Raw genomic sequence first — 27,388 nt, 5'->3', positions numbered from 1 at the left:
TTGTTGTGGTATCTTGTCTGTTGCCACTTTATTTGTGGGAAATTGGGCCCCCTATTAAAAGCTTTAAATAGCTTCCTTGGGGTCACCCCTTTCCACACATTCAACCTTTGTGAAATGTTTACTGAATATATATAGATGTATATTTGTGATGATGTGTGAATAAACTAAACTAAATAAATGAAGAAGATTTTTTCACAGTATTGTAACTTTTTGAGATGCTCCTGTATTATCTTTTATACAAACTATGACAATCCTGTATCTACAATGAACAACAGTACAAGATTAGACAACATGCTACTACTCTACTACAAGAAGACAAATGATCTTCTGATGTAGATCATGTCAAACCGACCCATCAGGAATGAGCAGTGAACTGGCACAGTTAAACAGACATTAAGTGTGCATTGTTCTTTGTAATTGGTTTTTGTAATGAGTTTGATCTCACTCTCCTTCAATCACTTTCACTCCCAGCTATAATCATCAACATGTAATCATTCATGCTTTTCTTCCCAATATCTGAAATATAAGGATTTGGAAGTTTTATAACACTTTGTGTAATTGAAATTGAATAATCTTACACTTATAGTGAAACTAATCCTTGGCTATACATAAGCTGTGCTGGATTTCATACCTAAAGACCAACTCTGTTAGGAGCTGAAAGTGTCTTTCAGGGGAACACCATCCAGAGCTATAAGGACATCTTCAGAGCCAAGACACAATTCAGTGGCCGCTGAGTTTAACGGAAGTGTTTCACCAAATAGAGAGATGAAAAGAAGTCCCTCTGTACAGAAAGGCAGGGAGAGTCCATTGACACAAATGTACACACACAGGGTTCATAGAAACATATTCCTCTAAGCGTTGATCTTCCCTCTGACTAACAAGCGTGGGATATCAAAGACACCAAAGGCTGGTGATGAGCTTTGAGCTCAGCTTAATTGGATGCGGCTCAGGCTGTATCTGCTGCAGCAGAGTGAATGGCCAGGGGAGACAAGAGCTGACCACCACACTCACACTCACACACACACACACACACACACACACACACACACACACACACACAGAGAGAGAGAGAGAGAGAGAGAGAGAGAGAGAGAGAGAGAGAGAGAGAGAGAGAGAGAGAGAGAGAGAATTAAAACCAAACAGCTTCAGGACTAAGCTTTGTCTGCTTACTATAAGTCCTGTCAGGGGGGTGCAAGTTTTTTGTGACTGCGTTTGTCAACAGCTTGTGCTCGGTTTTAACTCTGGAACAGATCATATATTTTGTCTTTAATGAATGAATTGTCTTTCTCTCTAAATTACATTGTTAGTTTGTTACAGAGTCTTGGGAAAATAATAGATGGCCTAAGTTAAGTGTGAGATAATTGAACAGGCGTCCTGTTCCAATTTAGCTTTAGTTCGTCTGGTTTTGATTCATTAATTAAATGTCAAAATGTTGTCACCTTTGCAGATTCATAACACATGCAGAAAAGCCAAAGAAACAAATCATCACCCTGTGTTAGCTTTTTCAATTAGCTTTGATCAAACTGAATGAAAGGGACAACATCTCTGATTTGACACTGGCATTATTCCTGCAGATGACACAGTATAAAGAAACAAGCAGACATTAGATAATTTTAAGAAATAAGCTATTGTGCGTTTTTTAAGTAAAATGACAAAGTGATATTGCTAGTATGTTTGCACGGTGAATATGAAGCTAAGGTAGCAGAGTAATCAAAGCATAGCTCAAAGACATATCAGCAGACAAACCGGGCTAAGCTAAAGCATAACATTTTTTCGTTAATATACTTTTTGTTTTACTACAAACAAGATTTAACTGTTAGATCTTGTAATCAAATTTGAAGTTTGAATCAGTGCCAGTTAGCTCAGTTTAGCTTATCTAAGATTACCTTGATCCGTCCATCCAAGAGGAAAAATCTACCTCCTTGTAGCATGCTAATTGGTACTTTTCTTTGCCTGGTAATTGACCTCCTCGAATCTGTTGTTAAACTGACAAACTGCCAGTCAACCAGTGAAGATTGAAAGATATTAGGATTCTTAGCCAAGACATAGTCCCATAACTAATTCTCTTAAAACCCAAGCAGCAACCTCTGGCCATGCAAAAGTGCCAAAAACTATAGTTCATCAATTGTTCAGTTTGAGGCTGGCTCTGGACGTACCTCTTATGGCGTTTTTCGACTGCATGAACTTTACCCCTGAACTAGGGACTTAACCCCTGAACTACATGTGTTGCGACCGGAGGAACCAGGGTCAAAATTTAGTTAAAGGGTTGTTAATCTCCCCCTGAAAAGCCCCTGATTTGGGGGTGGTACTTTTCAAAGGTCCTGGGACTTTTGGCTGAACATAACAGTGTTTGTGGAGTTAACACAGTTGCTGAAACACAGAGGGAGTTCCTGGGAATGCAGACTAGTTTAGTTATTTATTAAGATTTCAACATTCTATTTAATATAAAAAAAAATTCTCCATACGTCACTGGCCTGATTTGCACAATCTAACCCAGGACTTCAGCCCGCGGTCAAAACGCAGACAACAATGGGGGCAGAGGAACCATTTAGTTCTGGGTAAAGTAGTTCTGGGGGCTAAAAGACCCTGGAACTCTTGGTCGAAATCAACCTTTGTACACCCATTCAAAAAAGTCTATCTTCGCAGTAATATTGATCTTGTTTACAGCCAGGTACAAAAAAAAAACGTTTTTTTGTCTTTATAGCTCATTTCTCTAACCGCACACACCATACAGGGGGAATTTTTTTAGAACTTAGTAGTTCAGAAGATACAATTACGGGTTTTGCATCATTAGAGGCATGGCTGACAAGCAGGCATATTGGAGCTGTTAGCTAGGAGGCTAAACGACAACCTCGACTTCACTTCCGTGCCTGGAGTTAGGTTGACCCAAAGTTAGGTTTTCCAACATGGTGTCCACCAACAATAGGTGTCACAACTTTGCTTCAGGAACCAACTGGTGACATCACTGAGGCTACGTCCTTGTAGTAAACAATCTATGTTAAAACCTTACAATACTGATTGAAAAACATAATTATTAACACTTACAAGTGAACACATTTCTGCCAAGTAGGCATACATAAAGACATTTTAAAATAGCACCTTCAAAATAGCTGACAGGCACATTTTATAGCCCTTGGGCTGAGTGAGGCTAACTATTGCCTTGTTTCCATGTGCCAGGCTGAGTTAGCAATCTGCTTACTTGGCTTAAAGCCCTGTGAGGAGTTTTTGACTGGTTATGAATCAAATTAAATTAACATTGATGTGTATTTATGGTGTAAAAAAGCAAATAAGATTGTCAATGACAAGACTGACTGTTTCTATATTGTAATTTTTAATGACTGCAACAGCTGTGAGGGGGTAGGAGTCAGATGAGACGATTTACAGCACACTTAAAGCTGGGGAAAACAGAAAGAGTGAAAAACAGCCACTATCTAAAGCCGGAGTAAACCTGGGAAAACATCAACCAATCCCTGTCTTTGGGAGCCAAATTATGACACCAATCAAATCCGGTCCTGCCATTTTGCCGGCCTCCTGCCCGTACATTCCATGTTTGTTTGTGTTTTAACTTTCACTATGATAATGTTTGGTGTTTTCTTACCACTGAGTGAGACGTGAGCTGACATAGTGCAAATCACAAACGATGTGCTGAGGATTGTTTTGAATCAGTCACGATCATATGGTCGTGAAGCAGCGGCACTCGTGTATGTGAGCGGGGGCGTCGTTTTGGAGGAGCTCCGAGGGGAGGGGTTAGACAGAGTCCTGAGGAAATGTTACATTCGAATTCATGCTGGTTTTCCGTGACTACCAACCCCAGCTTTAAGAAACCCGCTAGTCACTTCCTCCACAGCAAATATTGCCAGTGAGTGATACATGTCACTGTTAAAAGACAGCAGGATGAGACTTTTTGTCAGAACATACTACTTACACATGTACAGGACAAAACCAGCAAAGGTGTAACAGAGGGAGCTAAAAACACCACAGGAGCTTTAATTTTTTTCCCGGAAAACTGAAGAGTTTGATTGATCGGCCCATCTACGTGAGAATTGCATGTAAGTTTATAAATGTGTTTGGTAAAAAATCAGTAACTTTAAAAATCCCAGACAGAAGCCTCAAGACTTAAGTTTTGTTCATCAAACAGTGAAACAGAAAAGCTTGAAGTTGTGAAAGCAGCTTTACATGTTGAGAGACAGAAAAGTGGAGATCTAAAAAAAAAAATCAGCACAAGGATGAAAAAGCTTCCAAGCCTGCACAGCTCTGACATGCTCCATGTGAGCTTATTAAATCCAGGCAGAACTATCTGCAGAAACAGCTAAATTACTTCTGTGCTTCTTAGAGATATCCCACCTTTCTCCACCTCCAGTCCCACATCCCCTCTCCAAATAACAGCAAAATGAAAAAACACACCTTGTGTTCATAATGCTCAGGCCATAAACCTAACTTGAGACTGAAAATCCTGCCATAAACCACTGCTTTCATATCCCTGAATGGCTGAGTAACACAATAAGAGCTCAGAGGACTTCATGATGGACGACTGTTTTCCCTGCCACAGCCTCATTGTGTTTTGGAGCAAGTTACCAAATCCATCAGGGCTCACAACAGGCCTTTTAATAATGGATAAGCTTGAGGCTGAGAAACTAATAACTAAGAGAAAGGCTGGTAAATTCCAATAAGACAGCTTACAGGCTGCCGTCCAGGAAAAGGTGCAGGCTTATATTAAAACTCAGCCAGTTAGTCGACTACAGTGGGTTTGTTTTCCCCCAATGCCCGCAGCTGTGGTTTGCATTAGGCTGGTTCAATTCCTGCAGAGTAAAAACACAGCTAGAAGGGGTGAGTCACAAAGCAGGATTAGCAACTTTTGTCAAATAAGTTTTTAAAAAAAATTGTGAAATATCCTGAAATCAACAGGCGTGACACCATTTTAATCCTTAACCTACTGTTCAAGTTTACTTTTACAGACTTAGCGTGGGTTTTTGTGCTAATCCTGCTTTGTGAAAGGCGCCGCAGGTTTGACACAGAATTTGAGATAAAAGAAGACAGAGGGAGAGAGGAGGGTGAGAACATGACACTGGTTCATAACAGTAATTCTTCACTAAGCTCCAAAACCAAGACTTTACTCTCTTTACAAAGATAGTTTCCCCCCTTCACTCTCATTGTGCTTCCTGCTCATTCTCTCTTTCACTCTCTTTAATCCCTGCTTGTCTTTTTTTCTCCAACTCATCCTTTCTCCCTCCTTCTGTCTCTTTCTGTTTCTTCTGTCTCTCCCTCTCTGTCCTTACTGGACCATCTGCGTTGTGACGCATGCAGAGGACAAAGAAAGTAAACCAGCAACGTGCTCAGCCAATCAGGTCATTTACCAAATCTCAATTGACTGATGCTCTAGTTTCCATGGAAAAGAAACAACCAGTGAGAGTGGAGCAGGCCAAAAATCATTGATTCCACCCCTGGGCCCGGCACTGGGTCCGTGCTGGACCTGATATTTGGTGCATGAAAGGGATGAAGCTGGAGTGGATGGATGTTGTTGTTTCAGGATTTCACAGCAGAGGAAATGTGGGCAGCATGCTCAAGGAGAAATGTGTTCTCTGTCTTCCTGCATGAAAATACTGAACATTTTCCTTGTGCATGTGAAGTCCGGCCTCAGCTCAGGCTGTGTGACAACATCGTCCTCTGTGGTTAGTGTGCAGTGAAGCAGGCTGCAGGGGAAACAAGCTGCAGCTACTGTCTATTCTGAGACATGAAACCAGGACAGCCAAGGAGATACAGATCCTAACTGTAGCTAAATGCTAAGCTTAAGGTCGTCAGTCTTCTACGTTACCTTCCACTGTCATACAAACTCACATTCAAACACAAGATAAGCTAGGACAGAGTGAGTATATCCACATGCAAACACCAGGGGGAACATGGCTGCCACCTGTTGGTGATTCTGCTAAAACTCACCCAGTCACCTTGCCATTGTTTCTCTCTGTGATGCTGCAGCAGACTCATTCTGTGATGCTGCTGCTGCTCTCTCTCACCCCTGTATGACTCACAGGCCCGGCTGCAGACTGAGCCTACTGCCACAGAGGCTCGGCCACAGTCCGTTTATTGTAAAGCTTAAATGAATTCTATGCAATCCAGCAAAAGAGCAGGTTTATGTGGAGATCAATACAGCGCTAAATTAAAGTAAAAGAGGGCTGCACCAATGATTCAAATGTCCTTGGGTAGAAAGAAGTGTAAAAGGAAGAAGAAAGGTATGCGGTTCAACTTCAGGGACATTAATCTCAATCAGGCATCGTCCTTGGCTTTATTTTTTATTTTTTTAAGCACAAATACACTTTTTTTCAACTGACGGAAATGAGTTCTTCCACCAGTAATGTGATACAAAATAAAAATCCTGCCCTATCTTACATAAAAAGACCCTAGTTATACTTTTCTTTTTTTAGGAATTTACTAAAAATGTGGTCCTACTGTCCTGAAATTTTGTAGAAAGCACAAAAACACAACTGAAGGACAGAGTACAAAGAGGAAAGTTGAAAATCTGCAATCATATCAATACATTTCTACAAATCAAGACACAATAAAGAGTCACTGAATGGGAAAAAAATTGTTCAAGACTTATCGGGTGCATCGCATGGGACAAGAGCTGGTAGAGACAGGAAGCAAAGGCAGGACATCAGCATCAGCATCACTGCGATGGACATAAGTAGCTTTAAGAATTTTGGATGATGTCGAGGCTGCACCAGAGCAGCATTTATTCATGCCTGTCCAGATGTTTTGACTAATGAATGCAGAATTATTTTGGCAGGATCATCAGAATCCTATTTGTGATCTGAATGTCCCTCACTTGTCTTTTTATTCCTGTACATTAGAGGGCAGCAAATAAATAAGTTGATGTGTAACTAGGCTGTTCTTATGGTTTGAGCAGATGTAACAAACAAATTCAAAAGATGTTGCCGAGAAAGCAATGCGTCCAAAATACCGAACAGTCCTCACAGTACATGGTCACCCACACACACACATATCTCCAGTCTACACTTGCATTTCACTGCCGCTGCTCTCCCCTCCTGTTGCCACAGCAACGCAGCACTCGTTTCGATCTCTCCTCATTGACAGCACATGCTCCCTTTAAGAAAACCATCCAACAGCAGGGAGCAAGAGCACACACCATGATCTGCTGTATAAGATGTGGGGTTTATTACACACATCCATCAAAAAAAAAAAAGAAAAGGGAATCATTGAAGGTTTCAGCGGAAAGATGCAGGAAGGTGACCGGTGGTGAGACTGACATCCATCCAAGAAACCCACTCTATTGAGCTCAACACAGGATAAAAGAAGCATCAAGCTGAAATAGCTGCTTTACAACTACTCATATTGAAATAAAGCAAATTAAATTAAATTCTTAAGTCATGAAAACACAAACTATAAGCATTTTTCTCTACTCACTGTAGTTGTGACTGATGTAGCTTGAGCAACAAAATGAACACAAACAATCTTTACATCTGCAAACTCTCAGTCCTCTGCTACACTAACTCTGTGTCTGATTCCAGGCGAACTCAAGAAATGAAGCTCCAACAAATCAGACTGCTCAGTATTAATCCTTTGTTTTAAATTATAGAAGCATGTCTGTACCTCACAGTTTTGTCCAGTGAAGCCCTGGCTGCAGGTACAGGTGTACTCCCAGGTGTCCTCTGGCCTACCGACAGAGGGGAGGGCAAGGCAGTAGCCCCCGTTGAGGCAGGGTCTCCCCTCACAGGGGTCTGGACGAGGGGTAGCCTGGGTAGGGGTGGGCTCAGCAGGGGCCGGGGTGTCCGGGGCCAGCTGGAAGGTTGAGGGGACAGCGCCGATGCTGCTGCTGCTGCTGCTGCTCAGGAGCAGGAGGAGGAGAAGCAGGGGGGGCGTGCAGCTCCGTACAACAGTCTGTGTGGGACAATGGCTCACACTCATCCTCATCCTGATCCTCTTACTCTGTCTCCTCTTCTTCTTTTTCTTTTCTTTTCTCTATTGGATGTATTTCCTCCCCTTCCTTACAGCTCAATCAGCTGGGTCTGTGCAGCAGCTGAAGTGTCTATGTGTGTGTGTGTGTGTGTGTGCGTGCGTGTGTGTAAGAAAGAGAGAGAGAGAGAGAGAGAGAGAAAGAGAGGAGGAGGAGAGCTGTGTGCAGGAAGATCAACTGAGAGCAGACTGGCTGCTGGTGTGGAGGCTGACGAAGAGAAAGGTATGGATGCGGGAGGAGGAGAAGGGGAGGGCGCTCTCCTGTCTCCGAGTCACAGTGACGATGAACGCTGACGACACTCCCCCCTTCACACACACACCCTCCATCCAGCACCTTCACACACACACACACACACACACACACACACACACACACACACACACACACACACACACACACACACACACACACACACTCTCTTCCTCATTCCCGGCGCCTTCTCTCTCACACACACATACACATCAGTGCAGAGTGAAAGAGGAGCTCTGCACTCGCCTCATTGAGAGTCTCATCATCAATAACCTCTCCTTGAAGCCGGGTGTTCAAGGAGGGAGGGAGGGAGGGAGGGTGAAGTTTGGGGAAGACAGAGGAGGAGGAGAAAATCTTCATCAGCTTTGCCATAAGATTAGCTGCTTCCCAGTGATAACAGGCGGTGTTACCACAGGGGGAGGTGATGCACTCTGAAGTCTGAAAACAGCAGACTCATGCTGCTGCACAAGACTCTTCATAACGTATTATAAAACACTCAACATGGAACATGGATGGTGCCGTCCCAGAGGTCAAAGTTCATCCTGCTTCTTAAAACGTATGTGACAGCTGAGGTGATGACTTAATACGTTGACATGAGAGTAGAAAAACGTAATGTTTATGTAAGAAATCTTGAGATGGGTGGCCATGTTTTTTTTATTTTGCTGAGTAATATATGAATTTTCAAGGACTTTAAGACTTTACTCCTTCTTTGAGTCTCCTACATTTGATTTTGGTTTACACCTTTAAAGAAGGAGCCTGAAAATGGGGTGTAAACAGTGAGGAATATGAATACTGAATACTGAATACTCCAGACTCTAGGACCTTGATTTCCAAATGAAATTCAAAATGTACTTTCATTTAAAAACAGGACCATGGAGACTGAGCAACTGTCCACTTCTTTTTCTCCTTAGCCCAAATAAGAGGCTTCTAATGTTGTCTGTGGTTCAGGAGTGGCTGGATATTTGGATTGCTGTGGCCCTTTTCCTGTGAGAGGTGGCTCTTGATGCACTGACACCAGTCTCAGTACTCTCCTTGTGAAGCTCTCCCAAGTTCTTCAATCAACCTTCTTAACAATCCTCTCAAGTCTGCAGCTGTCCCTGCTGCCTGTGCACCTTTTCCTATCATTATTTTTCTTTGCAGGGAACTTTCAATTTATTCCAGTCTTTTCTTCAATGGCATTCTGTGGCTTACCCTCTTTGTGGAGGGTGTCGATTGTATTTATTTAATCAATCAATCAATCAATCAATTAAGTAATATTTATGTATATAGCACCAAATCACAACAAATGTTAACAAGACCTTACTCAAGGCACTTTTAAAACAGACCACACTGTTCCAGCTGCAAGGGAAGAACTTCCTATTAACAGGCAGAAACCTCAAGTAGAACCATACTCATGCTAGACAGCCATCTCCCTCGACCGAGTTGGGGTTTAAAAGAGGGATAGAGGGAGAAGAAGAGAGAGAGATGATAGGGAGCAGACGGATTGTAGTAATTGTAGCAGCTGGAGTCTGGCATGTCCACAGCAGCAGGCTTTCTTGGGCAGTGATTTAGAGGAACCTACAAGACAAGGGAGCTCAGGGACTCCCAGGAAGCTCTATGGTTAGTAACTTTAATGGGACAGGAAGGGTTAAAGTGATAGGCAGACAGAGGAGAGAGGGGACACGCTTCTAGTTATCTGGACAACTGTAAAGTCAGTAGTTTTCCTTATGATTGTGGTTGCGTGTACTGGATTAGACCAAGAGATACATGGTATTTATACTGTTTTAATGAAGAGTTAAATATATTTTTCAACCTCAGTTTTTATCTCTTTAACCACAAACTTTTAACATTTTTGATACATTCTAAGGTTTTTATTTTAATTTCTTTTAACAAGAGTTTTAATGAAATATTTTAACAAATCTTACTTTCTTTCTTAACCTTATATTTTAAAATATTTTATGTTTTCATACTTATGTTTGTTTAATTTCATATTTTAAATTGGATATTTTCTGACAAGGTATGGCCTTATGGAATAAAGCAGATATTGGATCTATTAGATGTTGGTCATATGGGCACCCTGAGGCAGTGTCAAGAGGTCTGAGCCAGCTTCGGGCTGTGACTCGACACAGAAAAGACTCAATGTGTTAGTCTAAATCCTTGGGAAGAAGTTCTGAGATGAATAGAGTGATCAAAGGGTTCATTTCGGTTAAGACAAGATCGGTTGTGATTCTGCGTCCGGCGGGACAGTAAGACAGTACGTGAAGGGGTTGATCATTGGTAATAATCCCTCCTAATTTAAATAAATAATAAGATATGTATGTTTTTGTTGATTGTTACTTTTCTGTTTTTTTGGGGGGACAAGCTATAGTATCACGATTTTATTACCTGTCTTCGGGACAACTGTCAAGTCAGCAGTTGTCCTTATGATTGTGGTTGTGTGTACTGGATTAGACCAAGAGATACATGGTATTTACTGTTTTAATGAAGAGTTAAACATTTTTTCACAGTAGTCTAAATTGTTGAGGTATATCTGATCATAGTAAATTTGCAAAAACAGTTAACTCACTTTTAAAAAATTTAAAACATGTTTCAAAAACATACTATTTCAATTACTAGCTTTTAGTATTATCATTCAACTGAAGTTGGGTGGCTTTGACTAAATCAAAATGACTTTACTAGCTAGAGGTATCTCAAAGATGTAACTTTAAGAATCTATATCAAAAAGAAATATGTTTTTTGAAAAATTATAAAAACTGAGTTATCTGTTTTTGCAAATGAACTCCTTCTGTACAAAGGACTTTTAAAAGCCATAAATCCACCTTTAACCGAGTCAGGACATTTGCTTCTATAGAGTTTGAGTTATTGAGTTCCCTTTAGACTTATGGATATATACAAGGTATAAACGAAACAGAATACATGAATTGTTCAGACTGACAAAAGTGAAGATTTACAAAGTGCATTACAGACAAGAACCAGCTTCCATGTGGTTTAAATATAAAGAAGCAGATATTTGAGCATTCCTTGACCCTACAAGAATCTTAAAGTTTGAAGTAAAGTCTACAACTTGTGATTACTTCGATGAAGGGACTGCATACATTTTAACAAGAGTGATGTTTACAGATCAATCAAGCCCTAAGATTGTTCGATGTCGGCCTTAAACTCTGGCTTCAACTTTCCCTATTTCCATAATGATTCCTTTTATGGTGCAATGAATCTGCCAGCTTTCACTCGAGCAGTCAGTTTGTAGCACAATGAAACACAGCATGCAGGCCTTGGAGACTCCACTGAAACCTGCTGTGAAGGATTTATAAACACAACACGTCAAAGAGATGGAGGGATGGATAAATAAAACAATTAACAAAGATGAGTCAAACAGTTACTTTATTTATGTTCAGGTAAAAACATGAACCTGATGCAGTAAATTATTGCAGATCTTAGAAACCAGCACATGAACGATTGGGCCAGGAGAACATACAGTGGCGCCCTCCCCTGGCCACAGACTGCAGGTGCACACCACGGTTTGTTCCAAGCCAGCAGTGCAAAGAAAAAAATAATAATAATCAACTACAGCAAGAAATAAAGACAATATAGAAAATTAAAAAAAGTAAAGCAGACATTCCCACCTCAAACAGGGTGTGAAACTGCATATAAACTTTATTCCATAAATGAACTTGAAATGCTATCTGGCCATGAAACGATAAAATGCGACCAGCCAAATTTTGTGCCCAGCTACATTATGTGTTGAGGGTTGCTCAGAGCTTGGTCTACCAAGAAAACCCTACACATCCAGTAGGGCCCAACAGAAAGACACTAAACTCTATCAAAATAAGAGCAAAACAAATTTACCTGATCAACACATTGGTTACAACTCTTCATTTGAGCTGAAGCTCTCTAGAATAAAGGAGGCCAGAACACAATCTCAACTCGGGTAGAGGGGAGGAAAAAAATAAGATAATATGCGCTCATCACTACCCGCATTCAACCAACTGCAACTCTCGTTTCCACAACTTTAAGCAAAAAAGACACACGGGGAGAAAGCCGAACCAAAATGCAACACACAAACTGGGGCCGATATAATACAGAAGAAAATGCGAACAGACAAACTGAGGGGAAGAGACATGAGAACAAAGAGCTATTCTATCAAATGTGTAGAATGAGCAAAGTCTGCAAATTTGTCTGTACAAATGATCTTTGGAGCTAAAGTAAACCTAGCTTGCTCGATGGACCCCGCCCCCCTCCCTCCCTCCCTCCCAGCCCGTCCTCCCCAACACCCTTTGACGCTGTCCACCACTCAGGAGAGGAGACGTCCCTTTTTTAAATATCACATAGCAATGCAATTTAAAATGTCACCCAGATGTTTTCATCTTTTTTAACATTACTGAACTACTGATATAAGTTTGACTCTCTTTTTTATATTTTAAGTTCTGTGAGTCATGGAACACCCTTCCATTTTTTTTTTTTTTATACTTTTTTTGAGAGACAGGGGCAGCAAATATATATTTAAAGTCTTAATTTTTCTGCAAGCTGCTTTCTCTAACAAGAAGGCTGTACACGTAGCCTTGATGTATGTGATTACAAAAAAACTAAGAAGGAAGTCATGATTTCATCAGTCGCTGTAGAAGGCATTTTAATGTGAGATGTGGAGAGATCAGGAAAGGTGGAAAGACTGCTGGCCTTCGCGGGCCGCAATCAACAGTTTCTCTCGCATGGTCTCTATGCTGGAGTAGTCAGGCAGCTTCAGGTAGTTGACACAGGTCATGACTGAGGGGAGGAAGTCGTCCGGGTTCTCTGTTGACTCGAATGTCTTCCTCACGATCGTCAGAGGGGGATTCAAGCTCCGGAAACCTGAGACAGAAGAGAGAGTCGCAAGGTGTCAGGTAAAGATATGAACCACATCTCTAATAGTTGATGATTGTAGGTCAGGGAGGCTTCCATATGACTGTTTGACAACATTGGACTCGCTTCTTAGTGAGGTGACTCACCTCCGACGGGCAGTCTGGGGCTCCCTGTGACAAACTGAAGGAAGAGTCTCTGCTGCTCGGCATCGAAGCTGCTCAACACCTCAAACAGGAACCGCACGGCACGGCTGCAGAAACATAGGGATGAAATAAGCATCAAACTTGTTTTTAAAAGATGTTATAGAAGATGTTAAAAGATGGCATGTATTTTAATATATTGCACACTGTATAGAGTGGAGGTAGACTGGTGAAATTAACCATTAAGACATCAGCACTGCAGATCAGAGGATAAATGGCCACTGAATAACAGACATATGTAGAGTCACTGCAGGTAGACTCTTGATACACATACAACAACAGGGCTGTTTGTGTTTCTGTTGGTATTACCAGGAGGTTCTGTCCTCTTGCAAATGTCATGACTGTCATGGTTTGTTGTTCTCACCTGTCATGTGTGTAGCCGTGGTCGGGTCGACAGCACTCCATCAGTGTCTTGACGTCCCACGTCTCTGATTTACTGCCACACAGCAACTGGTCCAGCTACAGGGAGGGAAGAAGAGAGAAGAGGAAGAATTAAAGGAGAGAAAAATAATGGGGAAATGACCAAACATCAAAGCCCTAGTGTGTGTAATGTCTTCTCAATTGTTCACAATGATTTTTTTATAGATCACTTAACAGTTGATGTGGCTGCTGGTGCACTTACTGTAAATAACAATGACTGAGAAGAAGAAGAATAAAAAGAAGAAAATGGCCTTACCTCCTCTGGATAGAAATACTGCAGGTGATGCAGGGGGAAGACTGACTCAAACCCTTCCCTAAAAGACTCAAATTGTCTGGACACTCCTTCATTTAGAGTCCAGTACACCACCAACTGGAGGAAGAGAGAAGCAAACATTAGCATAACTAGAAGAGCACTGGCACAGACAAACTGATGAGACAGAGAATGTGTGTTACATACCCTGAGGTACTCCTCAAGGTTGTAGATTGTGACTGGGACGTCTTTGCCGCCCTTTTTCAGCTCAATGTTCGGGAATCCGGGAAGGGTGAAGTCCAAGCCCAGGTCCTCCACTGAGCAGCCGTTCATGTTCAGGCTCTCAAGTGCCTGCTGCAGGGTCTCCCTTGTCTGTCACAGGGAAAAGAAAAAGGTTGACATGGAGACAAGAGGAGTAACAGTAAAGGACACTTGTGTTTCTATGTGAACGTATAACTCCAGGACCACAGAAGTCCTCCTAGCTGTGCGTCACCTGTGACCGGTCCTGCTCCAGTCTCTTCTTCTGGCGGAGTATGTCCTCCAAGTGCTGAATGGACTTGGCCACTCCGGGGTCAATGTTGACCAGGTCATGGGAGCTTATAGACATCTCATGCCGTAGCATCCACTTGTAAAATGGCAGTCCCAGGGGCAGGTCCAGCTGGAGGAGAGAGGTTTGAGAGTCAGTCAGGGGAAAAAAAAAACACAAACAAAAACAGCAGAAAAGATCATAAAAATGATTCTATGATTGTTTGAAAAGCTGCAAAGTATCTTGAATGTCTTCTACGAGTCAGTTAACAGAAATAGGGAAGTTACCAGTCTGAAGTCCATGATGGCTTTAGCCATTAACTTTCCTAGGAAACGGAACTTCATTTTTATTTTGGCTATGTGTGCTGGTTTGGTTGTCCTGCCGAAGGGGACAGCGAACAGTCCTCTGGAGCTGAACATGTACTTAGTTCCCTCTTGGCTTCCTGTGTGAGCAGAGACACAAGTACCATGAGACTAAGTCAGACAAAATCACAACACCATCACACATATAAGCCCTCGACAAATACATACAAACATTAAAGCTGAAGAACAAAATACAGTACCTTTAGGATTGGCCAGTGTGACCTCTTCGCCCCTCCACAGGCCCAGATCAGCTCGCTGGAGCTCCTGAGACACCAGGGCGTAAAACTCGAGGGTGGGTCCGAGACCTGTGCCCACCTGAAAGAAGATTTAAGTTTGATTTTCATTTCTCTCTCATAAAAACTTGGAGGCTTCTAATGCATTGCTGCACGAGTCACTGGAATGAAAAGAATCATGCTTCCTGTACCTCGTTCTCGTACTGAATCTCCAACATAGCCCTGGAGCTGCCGAGATCCTGCATCACAGACTCAGCCTGTTTTAAGAGCTCGTCGCGGTTTATCGTCCTCTGAAAGCAGGAAAGCAAAGAGAAGAGAGGATATTAAGTTTGATGTCTTCAAAATGTAAACAATCAATCATTTTGGTTTGAATTAATTCAGATCTAAATCACTGACAGACGTATGATAACTTCCACATTCAAGTTAAACATGACATCACACTGCACCTTCTTCCTGTCAAGACGTGGTGCCACTCTGCTGTCCTGAGAATCTGATTGGTTGATCTCTGGGTTTGTGTCCAGCAGGCGCTGCATGGCTCTGTCGCGATCGAAGGCAGTTACATAGAATAACATCTGCCGGGTGTCAAAGGGGAAGAAGAAGGGGCTGCAGAGAAAGAGAGAGAGAGAGAATATCACATGTGAGAAACAAGTCAAACTGGTCAAATATGTCAACACTGAGGATGTTTTTGTTGACAAAGTATTTACCAGGTCTTTCCAAGCTCAATGAGCCAAGTGGGGATGTTCCCCGTCATGATGACCAACGGGTCTTGTAGCTGACGGTTAGCTTTGGCTGTCAGCTTACTGTTTATAAACTCACTGGTGGAGATGATTTCCTTACACACAGCATTCTGCAAAACAAACAAAGCATGTGTATGTTTCATTTTATGCCATAGCTATCTTGAAACATTTGTTTTTCAGAAGAATCCAGAACTTTTACAACACGTCATAACATCTACAAGTCTTTAAAGAGAGAAACCAAGGAATCTTTGATGGAAACAAACCCTCTTCCTCTTGTCATTCTTTGAGAGACTTACTTCGTACAAGTAGAACCAGTATCTACTGATGGAGTGCAGAACCCTCAGCAGCAGGTTGACCTCCAAAGAGGGGTCATCAAAAGTTATATTCTCCGGTGGCTCCGAAGTGAGGTATGTCTCTAAGGGATTCAGGACACTGGGACACACACCATCTGGAGCGGAAGAGAAAGAAGAGCAGTGTGATGAGGAGTGCAGCAGTTCCCAACCTTTTCTCCTTGGAGTCTTTGTGTTGTATCTTAGAGAGGCTGATCCCCCCCGCCGGGGACGCTCACAGAAAGAAAGTGATGCACTGCTGTTAAAATTAACATCTATTTAAATGTTCTTACCAAAAGAAGTGAGCACGAAATAAAATATATTATACAAACGGTTGCATAAGTGTGTTATCAGGATTTAAGTTAATATGTATAAATCAAATTTTGACAACCTTGAGCCCCCCTTGGGATCTCTGATGCCTCTCCGAGGGGGGCCCGGACCCCAGGTCGGGGTTACATAACACCTCCTTCCTTAAAACTGCTGATACACAAGAGTTCACGGTTTGATTCTCACCATGCCACAGCTCGTCCTGCTTCTTGGCGTTGCGAGGTGAGGTTTTGGTGGGAGCAGTCTGGGCTCGGCCCCTCTTTCCACCCACAGCGTCTTTGCTGCCGTCCTCATCCTCTCTCACAGGTTTATACCTGTCAGAACGAGACCACACATTTTGTTTGTCCTTGTGCTTCAATCAGCATGTACTTCAGCTTTTGCACAATTACTCGATGTCACTCTTGCTGTAAGACTCACTTTTAAAGGGGACACTTTTGGTTTTAAATACCCTTCGGTGACTATGTGATGTGTCTTGCACCTCAACCTTTTTTTAAGGATGTGGTTTGAATCTTGTAAGCTAAAGACATCTCTGCTGTGTGCATTCAAAATCAGGTTTGAAATATAAATGCTTTTTTACCATATTGTGTGCGTTTTGGTCCAGATGCCAGCTCGCCCCAGTGGGTTTGCCTCATCGTCCGTCGACTCCCTTTCTTCTTCTGCTTGAAGACTGTACTGCCGCACAGCCTGGTATACTGTCATGTTGTATGGCAGCAGGTGGTCACCTATGTAGAACTGTAGTCTGTGACGCACACTGCCAGAATTCAAGAACTGTGCCGCCTGTGAAACCAGAAGGTGACAAAGTTAGGCACCATATGTGCAGTTTATTCATACTACAGATACAGATAAAAACAGTTAACCTGGCTTAAACAAAATGACATACCAGTGATTCATCAATTTCATCATCTGAACCATCATCGTCACTGTCTTCGTCCTCTTCTCTGATTCGGCCGTACCCTGGGAGACAAGATTTAAAGGTAAGAATGTTTTAACAAGACAAACAAATACCCAACACAGCCCACATGTAACGCTACCCTACAGGCAAATAGCTGCAGGTGTTCCCCTCTCTGTCAACCATGGTGATTTACATCCTCCCCAGAAGTGATAAAACAGTCCCTCACCTCTGACAACAAGATATCTCTCAATGGCTTGCACCAGGGCCAGGGGGTCTATCTTCACAGGGCCGCCTTTCCACTGTTTAACGTTAGTGCAATCTGGGTGTCTCTGCAGCTGACACTTGAGCTGGTGTGTGTTGAAGAATTTCAGTGCCTGAGAGCCCCTGTAGTGACAAATTGGAAAAACAGTTTTAAAGATGTTTACATAGCAGTTCAACAGTACCTGAGTGTGCAAGTATAAAGTTATTGTAGTCTAAATAAACCCACTGACCTGCTGCCATTGCCGTTACCACTTGGGAAATCATGCACTTTGACAGGGAACTGCTCCATCTGGCTCAGGCAGCTGTTCATTTTGTGCACCAGGGCCAGGTAAGGCCCGTTCTCTGCTGGGTCCAGACGCCCTACAGGCTCCATACCTGGAACCTGTAGAGGAGAAGCAAACAGGAGAAAAAAAGAAAAAGGTTACAGTCTGGAAGTATTTGATTGGCAAAGTCATAAAACAGACAGTGTAGTCCCTCACCGGACAGCCTGTGAACACGTGGAGGAACCTCTTGAGCCGCACATCCCGGCTGAGCAAGTCCCTGTCACTGTTGGAGGTCAGGTAGACCAGGAGCTGCTTGACCAGCCCACTGTGCTGGATTTCAAACGATGACACATCCGATTCTGATACAATACTGGAGATTTCCACCAAGCACTCCATGCCACCGTCCACCTGGGAGAACGGGAAACAAGAGATATCCAAAAACCAGAACTGATGTTACCAGCTCTATCAATTACAGAAACAATGTATACTATAAGGACAGTCCCTTCAATTAGTTAAGAGTTTCTAGTATGTGTTACCTGCAGGTTAAGCTGCTCAGTGGCTGTGCAAAGTCTCTGGAGTACATTCAGTGCAGGGTTGCTACCATCCACATTTTCAGAATTGAAGTAGCGCTCCACAAACTTAGTGGCCTGTTCTTTGATCCAGGCCTTAATTTTGTCTCTGCAAGAGAAAAATCACAGATTACAAAGAGCACTCCATACATTAATCATTTAGCCAGTAACTGACCATTCTGCTTGGAGACTTTCAATCTCAAGAAAAACAGCATTACTTGGATTTTAAGGGTTTGAAAAGTGAGAATCGTTCTTCAATGACTCCAGTAATGTTACCTGTTATTTGAAATTGAATCCTTGGGAGGTGCCCTTGCAAGGCCGCTCACCCCAGCCGTGCGAGAGGGCTCTGAGTTAGCATTGTTTGTCTGAGCACCCAGCTTGCCCCAGGTCTTGGGGTTAAGACTGGCCAGGAAGGAGGATTTTGGTGACTGAGTACTGGTAGGGCTTTTAGCTGCAAAGAATCCAAAGAGGTAGATTAGTCAAGTGTTACCTGTGAGCTTAAAAACAATGCACGACCACAGAGTCATTTCAACTTAAAACCGCTCAAATATGTTTCAAGTAATCAAGGATCAACTTGCTTCACTTAACCAAATTTTACTGAACACCAACATAATCTGCAGCCCATCTTGAATAAATACATTACTTGTTTATTGCTCATTGGACATTAGAAATCCATGTAGTATTGGAAAAAACAATAAAACACTGGCCCCCAAAAAATGTGTCCATTGGTAATCTTTAGCATCACAACTCACCCTGATTGTCTCCTTTATCATCATCTCTTGGGGGAGAGTATTTGGGCCTTCTGGGCCCTCGTTTAGGTAACCGTTTCCTCTTCAGGACATCACTTAACCGCCTTAGTGAGGAAAAATAAATACATAAGAAGCTTGCTGACATACAAAAAGAATCAATTTGCGTATTAGTATAAATAACAACCTATTTACATTAAAATACAACCCCAATTCCAAAAGTGCTGAAAATCTGTATAAACTGTTGATAGATACATTTTGATGGTCTGCAAATAATCGCAACCCTTTCTTTCATTAAAAATAAACAAAGACAAAAAAAAAAAATCAGTTTTAACATTATGTTCTATGTCAGCAACACATTTCACAACTTAGATCTTGACACAGGTTATTTCTACCCTACTGATGACATGTTGTTGCAATAGTAATGCAACAGGAGCATGTTTACCATTGTGTTGCTTCACCTCTTCTTTTAACAACACAGTAAATATTTGAGAACCTCGGAGAGCAGCTTCTGGAATTCTGAAAGGGACATGTCCCACTCCTGACTGATTTACTACAGCTTGGGTCACCATATTTTTTGTTTCATGATGCGCCATATGTTTTTAGTCCCTGATAATGGATGTGTCCATCTCCTCTTTAGAGCAGAGGACGTCCATGATTTCCAAAAAGAATGTCAAATCTTGATTTGTCAGACCACAGGACAGTTCTACACTTCACCTCAGTCCATCTTATAAGGACTCGTGCACAGAGAAGTCGCCCGCATTTGTGGGTCATGTTTAAACAGTTTCCTCTGTGCATGGTTCAGGTTTGACCTGCATTTGTTGTTGCAGTGGTTTTGTTGGTGCACTGTTTTTGGAAGTGAATTAGAGCCCATGCAGTGACTTCCACTACAGAGTCAAGTGAGTTTTTAATGCGGTGCCACCTAAGGACCCGTAGATCATGACCATGCAGTATTACTTTTAGGCTTTGTCTCTTCTTTTTTTTTTTTTTTTTTTTTTTTACATATATTTCTCCAGTTTCTTTATATCTTTTCTGCTATATGTACAGTAGATGATGAAATTGCCAAATTCTTTGCTTTTATGATAAGAAACATTTAAGATGTCTATACCCTCTACCCTAAATACAGTCCAGTATTGATGACTCATATTGATACTTGAGTTTTAAACCCCATCAATTTTGAATGAACTTGAATGTATCAATTTTTTTCCCATTTTCTCCCTCTTTATCTATGCACTCAGCAATATGTACGCTCCACCCCTTGTCCCCAAGTCTTTTCCTGGTTTAGGTTATCACATGTTTGTTTGTTTTTCTTTTTCAGTTTGTGTGCCAGTGTGTGTGTTAGACCTAGTCCAGTCAGAGTTGTGTTGCTGTTATATAATTTTTGTAATAATAGTAATAATAATAATTTAAAAAAATCTGAAGTTGCTGAATGTTTTACTTCCAAGGTTTCTCACAGAGTGGTAAACCTATTCTTCTCTCAACCTTTAAGAGACTCAGCCTCTCTGGAATGCCCTTTGTGTTTTTCAGCGTTTTGTTGTCCTTGTAAAAAATGCTTTTAAATGTGTTGCTGGTATGATATTTAAAATAAGCCAATACTTTTCAAACAACGCATTTTTTACGTTACAAAGTTGAAATGTTGTTTTTGCACTATTTTTAGAGTAAACACTGGGTTTAAATGATTTGCAAACCATCAAAATCTGTTTTTATCAACATTTTACGCAACTCTTTTAGGCAAAGTGTTGCATATAAATTAACAGAAGGGTTTATGAATACTGGATTAACACTAATAATGTCTGGTGTCTTTACATTTTCAGTTCCAAAAACAATCTCTGAAATGAGCTGTCTGACAACAAAATTAGCTCCAGCTGTTTTAGATGGTTTGACAGATGGGAGTGCGGTTTGTCTGTCTAAGCCTATTTTCAGCGTGACACTAAATTTGGTCCTGGGTTTGGAATTTATTTGAAAGAAACTTCTGTAAACAGCCAAACCAAAGCCACACTCACCCCTGTGGGCTGAGGTCCAGTGAGTCGTCCATGCTGTGCTGGAAGCTGGGTGAGCCCAGATCAGGAGTTGCATTATTAGCAGATGTAGTGGATGCAGTGCTGATAGTGGTGGTGCACAGGCTGGCTGTTCCGCTCTGGCAAGCCTTAGGGGGACTGGTGACCAGAAAGCTCTCGGACTCAGAGAGGTTCTTCACCTGGTGCATCACACCTTGAGAACGAAGGAGAAGAACAGACGTTACAAACCAACATAAGACACATTTTTTTATTCACCTCAACACATTATCTCTTCATCTATTCGTCAGAACCAATAACCCTTCTGGTACTCACACATGGAGTGCTTTAAGCTATAAAATGTCCCTTCTCAGCATGACCTTACAGTAATAGTTAATGATCTATTACAAATTCACAATACTCTATCTGTCAAGTATATCTATTCGCATTTCAGGAGTTGCTTGGGTTTAGAATGTAGTTAATTTTTCTCTATCTAGCAGACATGATGGGAAATAAGTTTTCCATGGTTTTATATTCTACCTTCTCGTCTGAAGTAGACACTGAAGACATCAGGCAGCTTCTGCATAAGGATCTCAGCCATCTGTAGAGACCCCACTACAATCTTCAGGTCCTGGCTGGATAGCATGGAGGCAATGTGACTGCAAAAAGAAACACAACATAGTTAAGTCAAGTCAACACAAAAACTTGCTGAAAAATGACCTTCTGAAGCTGTTTTTTATTTTTTACTAAACTTAAAAGACGGTGACAGCACAGGGACTGTTACCTGGACACAGCATGGTTCCTCAGCACATCCTTCAGCAGCTCTGCATCAGCAAAGTAGATGATCCTGAGGATGGCTCTAAGGCACTTGTGTCTGACAGCAGGGCCAGCAGATGAGCTGTACACCTCATACAAGACCCCGAAGAGAGTTTTGATAAAGCACTTTGCCAGCTCAGGGTCCTCCTTCATTAACTGGGCTCGTGCGTCTTCTCGTCTGACTTCCTGGTGACTCCCTGTGGACAGACGGTGAGCCGCTCGGGTTAGTTTACAGCAGGCAGAGGAAGAAGAGGCTGTGTTGTACATGTTAGTTTGAACAACTGACAGACTTCTGTGTCCCAGATAAAAAAGTTGCTGTAGTCTCTACATCAACACAAATCCACAAGTCTGATTAAAGTATCAACACACAAAATGTTTCTGGTTCTCCTTTAAGACTAAACAAAGTACTCAGTAAATGTGTGTGTTTGCACGTTCTTGTATTACCTGTATTGGGGTTTGCCAGAGGGTTTGGTTTCCTCTGGATACCGCGAGCTGTCCCAGTGTCTTCATTGATCTGCTGCATAGAGTTGAAGTCAATTGTGTACACACGGCCCAGGGTTGACAAACTAATCTCATCCTCCCCGTTCTGGTGGGCTGTCTGCAGGGCAGCATAATCACCACACACAAAGTTAATGTTATATGGATAAGCCTCATTAGTTATGAGTGTAAATGTTTGGAGAGATTCTAACCCACTGTCAACAGACTAAATGTCGTCAAATGATCTAACAACTTTTAGAAAACTGGGTCCATTACCCATCCCTAAAAAACTAAACATTGACTGTAACAAGAAGTCCCAAAAAAGACTGACCCAAGAAGACATAATCTCTCAAAGCTAAATGATACAATGATGAGCTGTATTCTTTTTACCTCAATGATGCGGCTGTCAATGCGGTTATAAGGATGCCACAGTCCTCGGTCATCCCTCCACTGCCAGATCGCTCCCTCGGTCGTCTGGGCGCTGCCCTTCTTCAGCATCACATCGACTGCAAAGATGCCCTCTCTGGGCAGGCAGGGCATCAGCTCACTGGGGGAGGAAGAGTTGTGTCAGCAAGCTACATAATTACACTTAATCCATATCAGCAAGTGAAAACTTAAAAGATTGTATGTCTCATTGTCTAAGGAGGCAAAACAAACTTAAATGTGCCTCAAGGTCAGAGTGAAGTGGTAACATTTGTGTCAATATTTAAAGGTGACATTTAGACTCAAATTGAAGGTAATGTGAAATCATTAGCTCTTCTTTAAACCACTTAATATTGTGCCTGTTCACATCTTTTTTCATACATTTACAAACAGCTATTTCCGCTATACTGCAGCACTGATGAACTTCTATAGTTGTGGGCTGCATGTAGTCTATGTGACAAACACACAAATCTAATTAATATGTAGCTCTGTATGACATGACAGGAGAGGTTAAAGACACAAATCTATGAGCTATGACAAAATCCTCTACAAAACTGAAGATGACACACGACATTATCACTCAACAGAGCCAAGGTTTGGGATGAAGGGAGGTTTAAGAGTGAAAAATGAAAAAGAAAAATGTCACAGACTCTCAGAGTGACGAGGCAGAAAAACTCAATTAGGTGCTGCAGTGATTCATGGGGTCCTGTTCACCTTGTTTAACTTCTCCATCCTTGGAAATGTTCTTCTTAATGTGAGTTAGAACAGCTAAGTTTGCTCATTTTAAGGCTAGAGTGTTAACGGTTAATATGGACAGCTGAAAATGTGGGTGTGGTGGACCATTCACAACAGACACAATAAAATAGTAATTTTTAAATAAATAAAATGATTTATACCTGATACCTTAACTAAATGGGACCAATTCTCTAAATTTGGAGATAACTACAGAGTCCTGGACCTCGGGAGAATCAGTACGGCCATCATTACGAGACACATGAAAACCAGATTATACTTTATCTGCACATTTTTCTTTGCTGTGCAGTTTGCTGGTGGCTACAGTACTAGTGCTGGGCGGTAATTCGACAACGATAATTATCGTGACACAATTTTTCTCAATCTAAATATGACAAATGTGGGATAAAAATGTGATATAAATAAACCAGTAATTACACCTCCCAACCATAGACTGTAAAAAAAATGGACGTCCGATCACCCGGCTGGAAGTGAGGCTTCCACAAAAACTCCTCCCCCTAGTGGCTGGCTGCAGTATAGGTCAAAAAATCCGTCTCCCCCATTCATTTAAATGGGGCTGCGGTCAAACTTTAAAAAATAAATACACGTCGTACGTATGTTTCTCATATCCGTATGCTGTGGTGATATGTAGTTATTATTTGACTGTTTTGTGTTCAAGGCCTCTTTTTCTGAAAAGTTTCTTTTGCGTTAGTTATTAGACGTTAAAAAACAGGATTTTACTTCCGGATTCACTTTGATTGACAGCTGCCGTAGAGGGAAACTGTAGGATCTCGGGACAGTACCATGTAGGGTGGAGCTCGTTACCGTGGCAACACTGACATTACCGTGGCAACACAGAAATGATCTACTGTGCGGACTGGCTGCAAAATGGCTGTGCATTTGAACAGGGTTTTTTTTGCTTCAAAACCGTACAACAGGAAAAGGTGGCGCAATGCTTTTTTTTTTACAGTCTATGCTCCAAACCACTGGAAAGGGGGGGGTGGGGCTCTAATGAGCCTTAGACGCTAGTGGCCAACCAACATTAGACAGAAGAAGAAAACTACATTGAACAGCCAATCATGTTGCAGGGTGAGAGGTAGGCGGGACTTGTAACAATGTAAACACAGCTGAAACAAGCAAAGAAAACGTAAAACCTAGCTGCTCAAAGCAGAGCCATAAGTCTGATACTGTGTCGACTCTGCGTTAACTATCAACTTAATACACTTCATTACATATACTTTCAGGATGTGGGTAAAGGAAGAGTACAGAGACAACCTCTGCCGTGCATTTCTAACATGTTAAATGTCCACCGCGACTGGAGGACAACTGAACACTGAATAACGTGACACATTCACTGCACTGTGGGAAACATCACTCTGCTCATAACCCTCAGTAATCTTAAAGGGGAGGGCACAACTCAAAAAAATTATCTACTAAACTGATACACAGTATACAGTTTGATATATCTTTGTTGTAAATTTAAATCAAATTTTGCAAATACGCTCAACTTGAGAAAAATAAGAATCTACAAACTAAAATCACAAAAATCTCTTCTTACACAGAAGACCTGCTTCCTGTTAGCACCGTCAGAAAAGATGGATTCAAGAAGCTCATCAGAAAACTAAATCCAGATACAAACTAACAAACTGTCTTGTTTCTTCAACTTTCACTCAGCAAAAATCTGACAAAATGTAAATGAAATAATGATTTGATATATATCGTGATAATTATCGATATCGACTGATATGAAATGTTTTATCATGATAAAATCGTTTTCAATATCGCCCAGCACTATACAGTACATCATTCATTAGAGTATGCAGAACTTGCAAATATACACAAACAGCTAACAAGGCTCAACACTGTCATTTATGAAACAACAGAATTAGGTCATGCTCAACATATTATCATGTATACTTGGAAATGAAAAGTATCAGCACACTATGAGTCTGCAGATGCCCTGAGAGTATCTTAACTTCACTAAACAGCTCATCACTTCTGTTCAAAGACTTTGACATTCACGATTAAAATGGGCCGGGATAAGTGTAACTGAAAAGAGTTTCTCTCTACTTGTGCAGAGGAAGATTATGTATTACCTTTACAGGTTTCAATCTCTCATGAGCAATTAAAACAATTTTTAAAGGTTGGTTGATACCAATTTGACTTCTTGAGTTTGTAACATTTACAGGGGGACTGACGGAAAATTAGCATTTTTCTGAATTTACAAGTGTCATTTTAACCCTGTTGTCACTGAGTAGAAGGCAGCGAGAGAGGCATTACCAAATGAGGGAGGTCAGTTCATAGAGCTCTTGGGGGCTCCGGGGTACAAGTTCAATCTGCTCCTGGCAGCTGCCATTTGATGCACCACACAGGAGGAAGCGCAGAGTTTCTGCTATATCTGTGAAGGAAAGATATTTTCTGTTGTTAGCTGTGCCAACCAACACAGAATACCCCAGCACATAATGTGCCAACTCATTATAGACAAACAAAACTTAATCTCCGATGTTAGATGTGAAATAACCTGACTATGGGATGTGTGTTAGATTTAGCAATGTACACCTATATACACAAATATATAAAGCTGATAGGTGTAAATGTTCTATAGTCACATCTATCTGGAAATCAAACCGATACTGCATAAAGTTGAAGTTCATATATGAAAGGAATGTGACTCCACAGCAGTTCAGACCCTTTTCAAGCACAGTGAAAACTGTATGCCTTCATATATAGTGAGAAAATAACAATGATTGATGTCAGCTGGCCTCACCTGCTTGCAACAATTGTGTTTAAGAATGAAAAGAATGCCCTTTGTATTGAGTACACTACAGTTTAAATGTATAAACATTTGCAAAACAGCACTGACTGAGTGGGCAAGCATTAACAGAGTGGCAAGGGTTGGACCCATTTGTGTGTGTGTATGATGGTTACTCACTTTGCTTCATAAGCTGGACTGCCAGGCAGGGGCAGTTGGAGCACATGAGAGAAAACATGCGCACCACCATGATAAACATCCCCGAGCTGAGCACAGGAGGGGTTACTACAAGCAGCTGCTGAATGTTGGTCAACAGGTCTCGGGATGCAACCTCCTGCAGCAGGTTCTGGAAATTGAAAAGCAAACATGTACATTCAGAGGACGTGTGTGACTGAGTGTCAAAAATAGAGGGTAAGGGAGAGGTGGGGAACAATACAGAATCTGTAAACATGGTGTTAGAGGTTAAATAAATATTCAGGTACAAACCTCTTCATGTTGAAAGTTGTCCACCAGTCGGGCAAAACAGAGACAAGTGCTTTCAACAGATTTTTTATCCTGAAAGAGTCAAATTAAAACATTAGTGAGTTGTTATGCTTGATAATATTTGAAGCATGAGTGTTACTAATTGAAATGCAAAGCTTTTATTCAGGAGAACAGCTGCAACAGTTTGAACTAAAAGAACAAAAGTAGGAACTACTTATTTTTGATTACTGTTTTTGTTTTGACAAATTCTGAAAACTCAAATGCTGTCAATGTAAAATTTGTTGTATGACTGTCGCCTTTGTGATATCTACAGATATACAAGTGATTTTAGAAAGGGTCAAAGAGAAAATGCTTTCTTCGAGATGATCTGTGTTGTGTAATCAGCCTTACTGAAGCACAACATAGGCAACACTGTAAACTGGAATAACTTAGATGGAGTCCCTATAACATTTAACAAGCTGCAATGTTTGTATGGGTTATTTTTCCAGTCAAACAATTCACTACTTGCTTCGTAATATTTTGCCTGTATTAATGGTTAAATTCCTTCGATTGGGAACCTATTA

The 27,388-nt window shown here is 41.5% G+C and overlaps 2 protein-coding genes across 27 annotated transcripts in view; both read right to left on the bottom strand.

Annotated features, from left to right (window-relative positions):
* dner (delta/notch-like EGF repeat containing) overlaps positions 1–8,432 on the bottom strand; it is a 68,912-nt gene extending 60,480 nt beyond the window's left edge. The window contains exon 1 of the mRNA XM_034701953.1: positions 7,606–8,432. Coding sequence (XP_034557844.1) covers positions 7,606–7,926 — 321 coding nt within the window. The 5' untranslated portion in view covers positions 7,927–8,432. The remainder of the gene's footprint in view (positions 1–7,605) is intronic.
* Positions 8,433–11,561: 3,129 nt separating this feature from the next.
* The window catches only part of trip12 (thyroid hormone receptor interactor 12), a 49,829-nt gene continuing 34,002 nt past the window's right edge, over positions 11,562–27,388 (bottom strand). For 16 of the 26 annotated variants that reach the window (XM_034700517.1, XM_034700530.1, XM_034700521.1 and 13 more), the window contains 29 exons: positions 26,829–26,897; positions 26,523–26,688; positions 25,871–25,988; positions 22,826–22,982; positions 22,403–22,556; positions 21,927–22,155; positions 21,683–21,801; positions 21,152–21,359; positions 19,155–19,255; positions 18,679–18,853; positions 18,370–18,511; positions 18,050–18,241; positions 17,801–17,952; positions 17,536–17,693; positions 17,298–17,371; positions 16,995–17,194; positions 16,604–16,731; positions 16,058–16,209; positions 15,729–15,871; positions 15,471–15,627; positions 15,216–15,314; positions 14,992–15,106; positions 14,717–14,871; positions 14,397–14,561; positions 14,111–14,275; positions 13,910–14,023; positions 13,598–13,692; positions 13,180–13,283; positions 11,562–13,042 (listed from right to left, as the gene is read on the bottom strand). In XM_034700517.1, coding sequence (XP_034556408.1) covers positions 12,846–13,042; positions 13,180–13,283; positions 13,598–13,692; positions 13,910–14,023; positions 14,111–14,275; positions 14,397–14,561; positions 14,717–14,871; positions 14,992–15,106; positions 15,216–15,314; positions 15,471–15,627; positions 15,729–15,871; positions 16,058–16,209; positions 16,604–16,731; positions 16,995–17,194; positions 17,298–17,371; positions 17,536–17,693; positions 17,801–17,952; positions 18,050–18,241; positions 18,370–18,511; positions 18,679–18,853; positions 19,155–19,255; positions 21,152–21,359; positions 21,683–21,801; positions 21,927–22,155; positions 22,403–22,556; positions 22,826–22,982; positions 25,871–25,988; positions 26,523–26,688; positions 26,829–26,897 — 4,203 coding nt within the window. In that variant the 3' untranslated portion in view covers positions 11,562–12,845. The remainder of the gene's footprint in view (positions 13,043–13,179; positions 13,284–13,597; positions 13,693–13,909; positions 14,024–14,110; positions 14,276–14,396; positions 14,562–14,716; positions 14,872–14,991; positions 15,107–15,215; positions 15,315–15,470; positions 15,628–15,728; positions 15,872–16,057; positions 16,210–16,603; positions 16,732–16,994; positions 17,195–17,297; positions 17,372–17,535; positions 17,694–17,800; positions 17,953–18,049; positions 18,242–18,369; positions 18,512–18,678; positions 18,854–19,154; positions 19,256–21,151; positions 21,360–21,682; positions 21,802–21,926; positions 22,156–22,402; positions 22,557–22,825; positions 22,983–25,870; positions 25,989–26,522; positions 26,689–26,828; positions 26,898–27,388) is intronic. The other 10 variants (XM_034700527.1, XM_034700541.1, XM_034700528.1 and 7 more) reach the window with 2 other exon arrangements.

The sequence above is a fragment of the Notolabrus celidotus genome, chromosome 14 (assembly GCF_009762535.1).
Source record: "Notolabrus celidotus isolate fNotCel1 chromosome 14, fNotCel1.pri, whole genome shotgun sequence".
NCBI lineage: Eukaryota > Metazoa > Chordata > Actinopteri > Labriformes > Labridae > Notolabrus > Notolabrus celidotus.
Note: the sequence above shows the minus strand (reverse complement) of the source record. Positions and strands in the feature narration are given on the sequence as shown.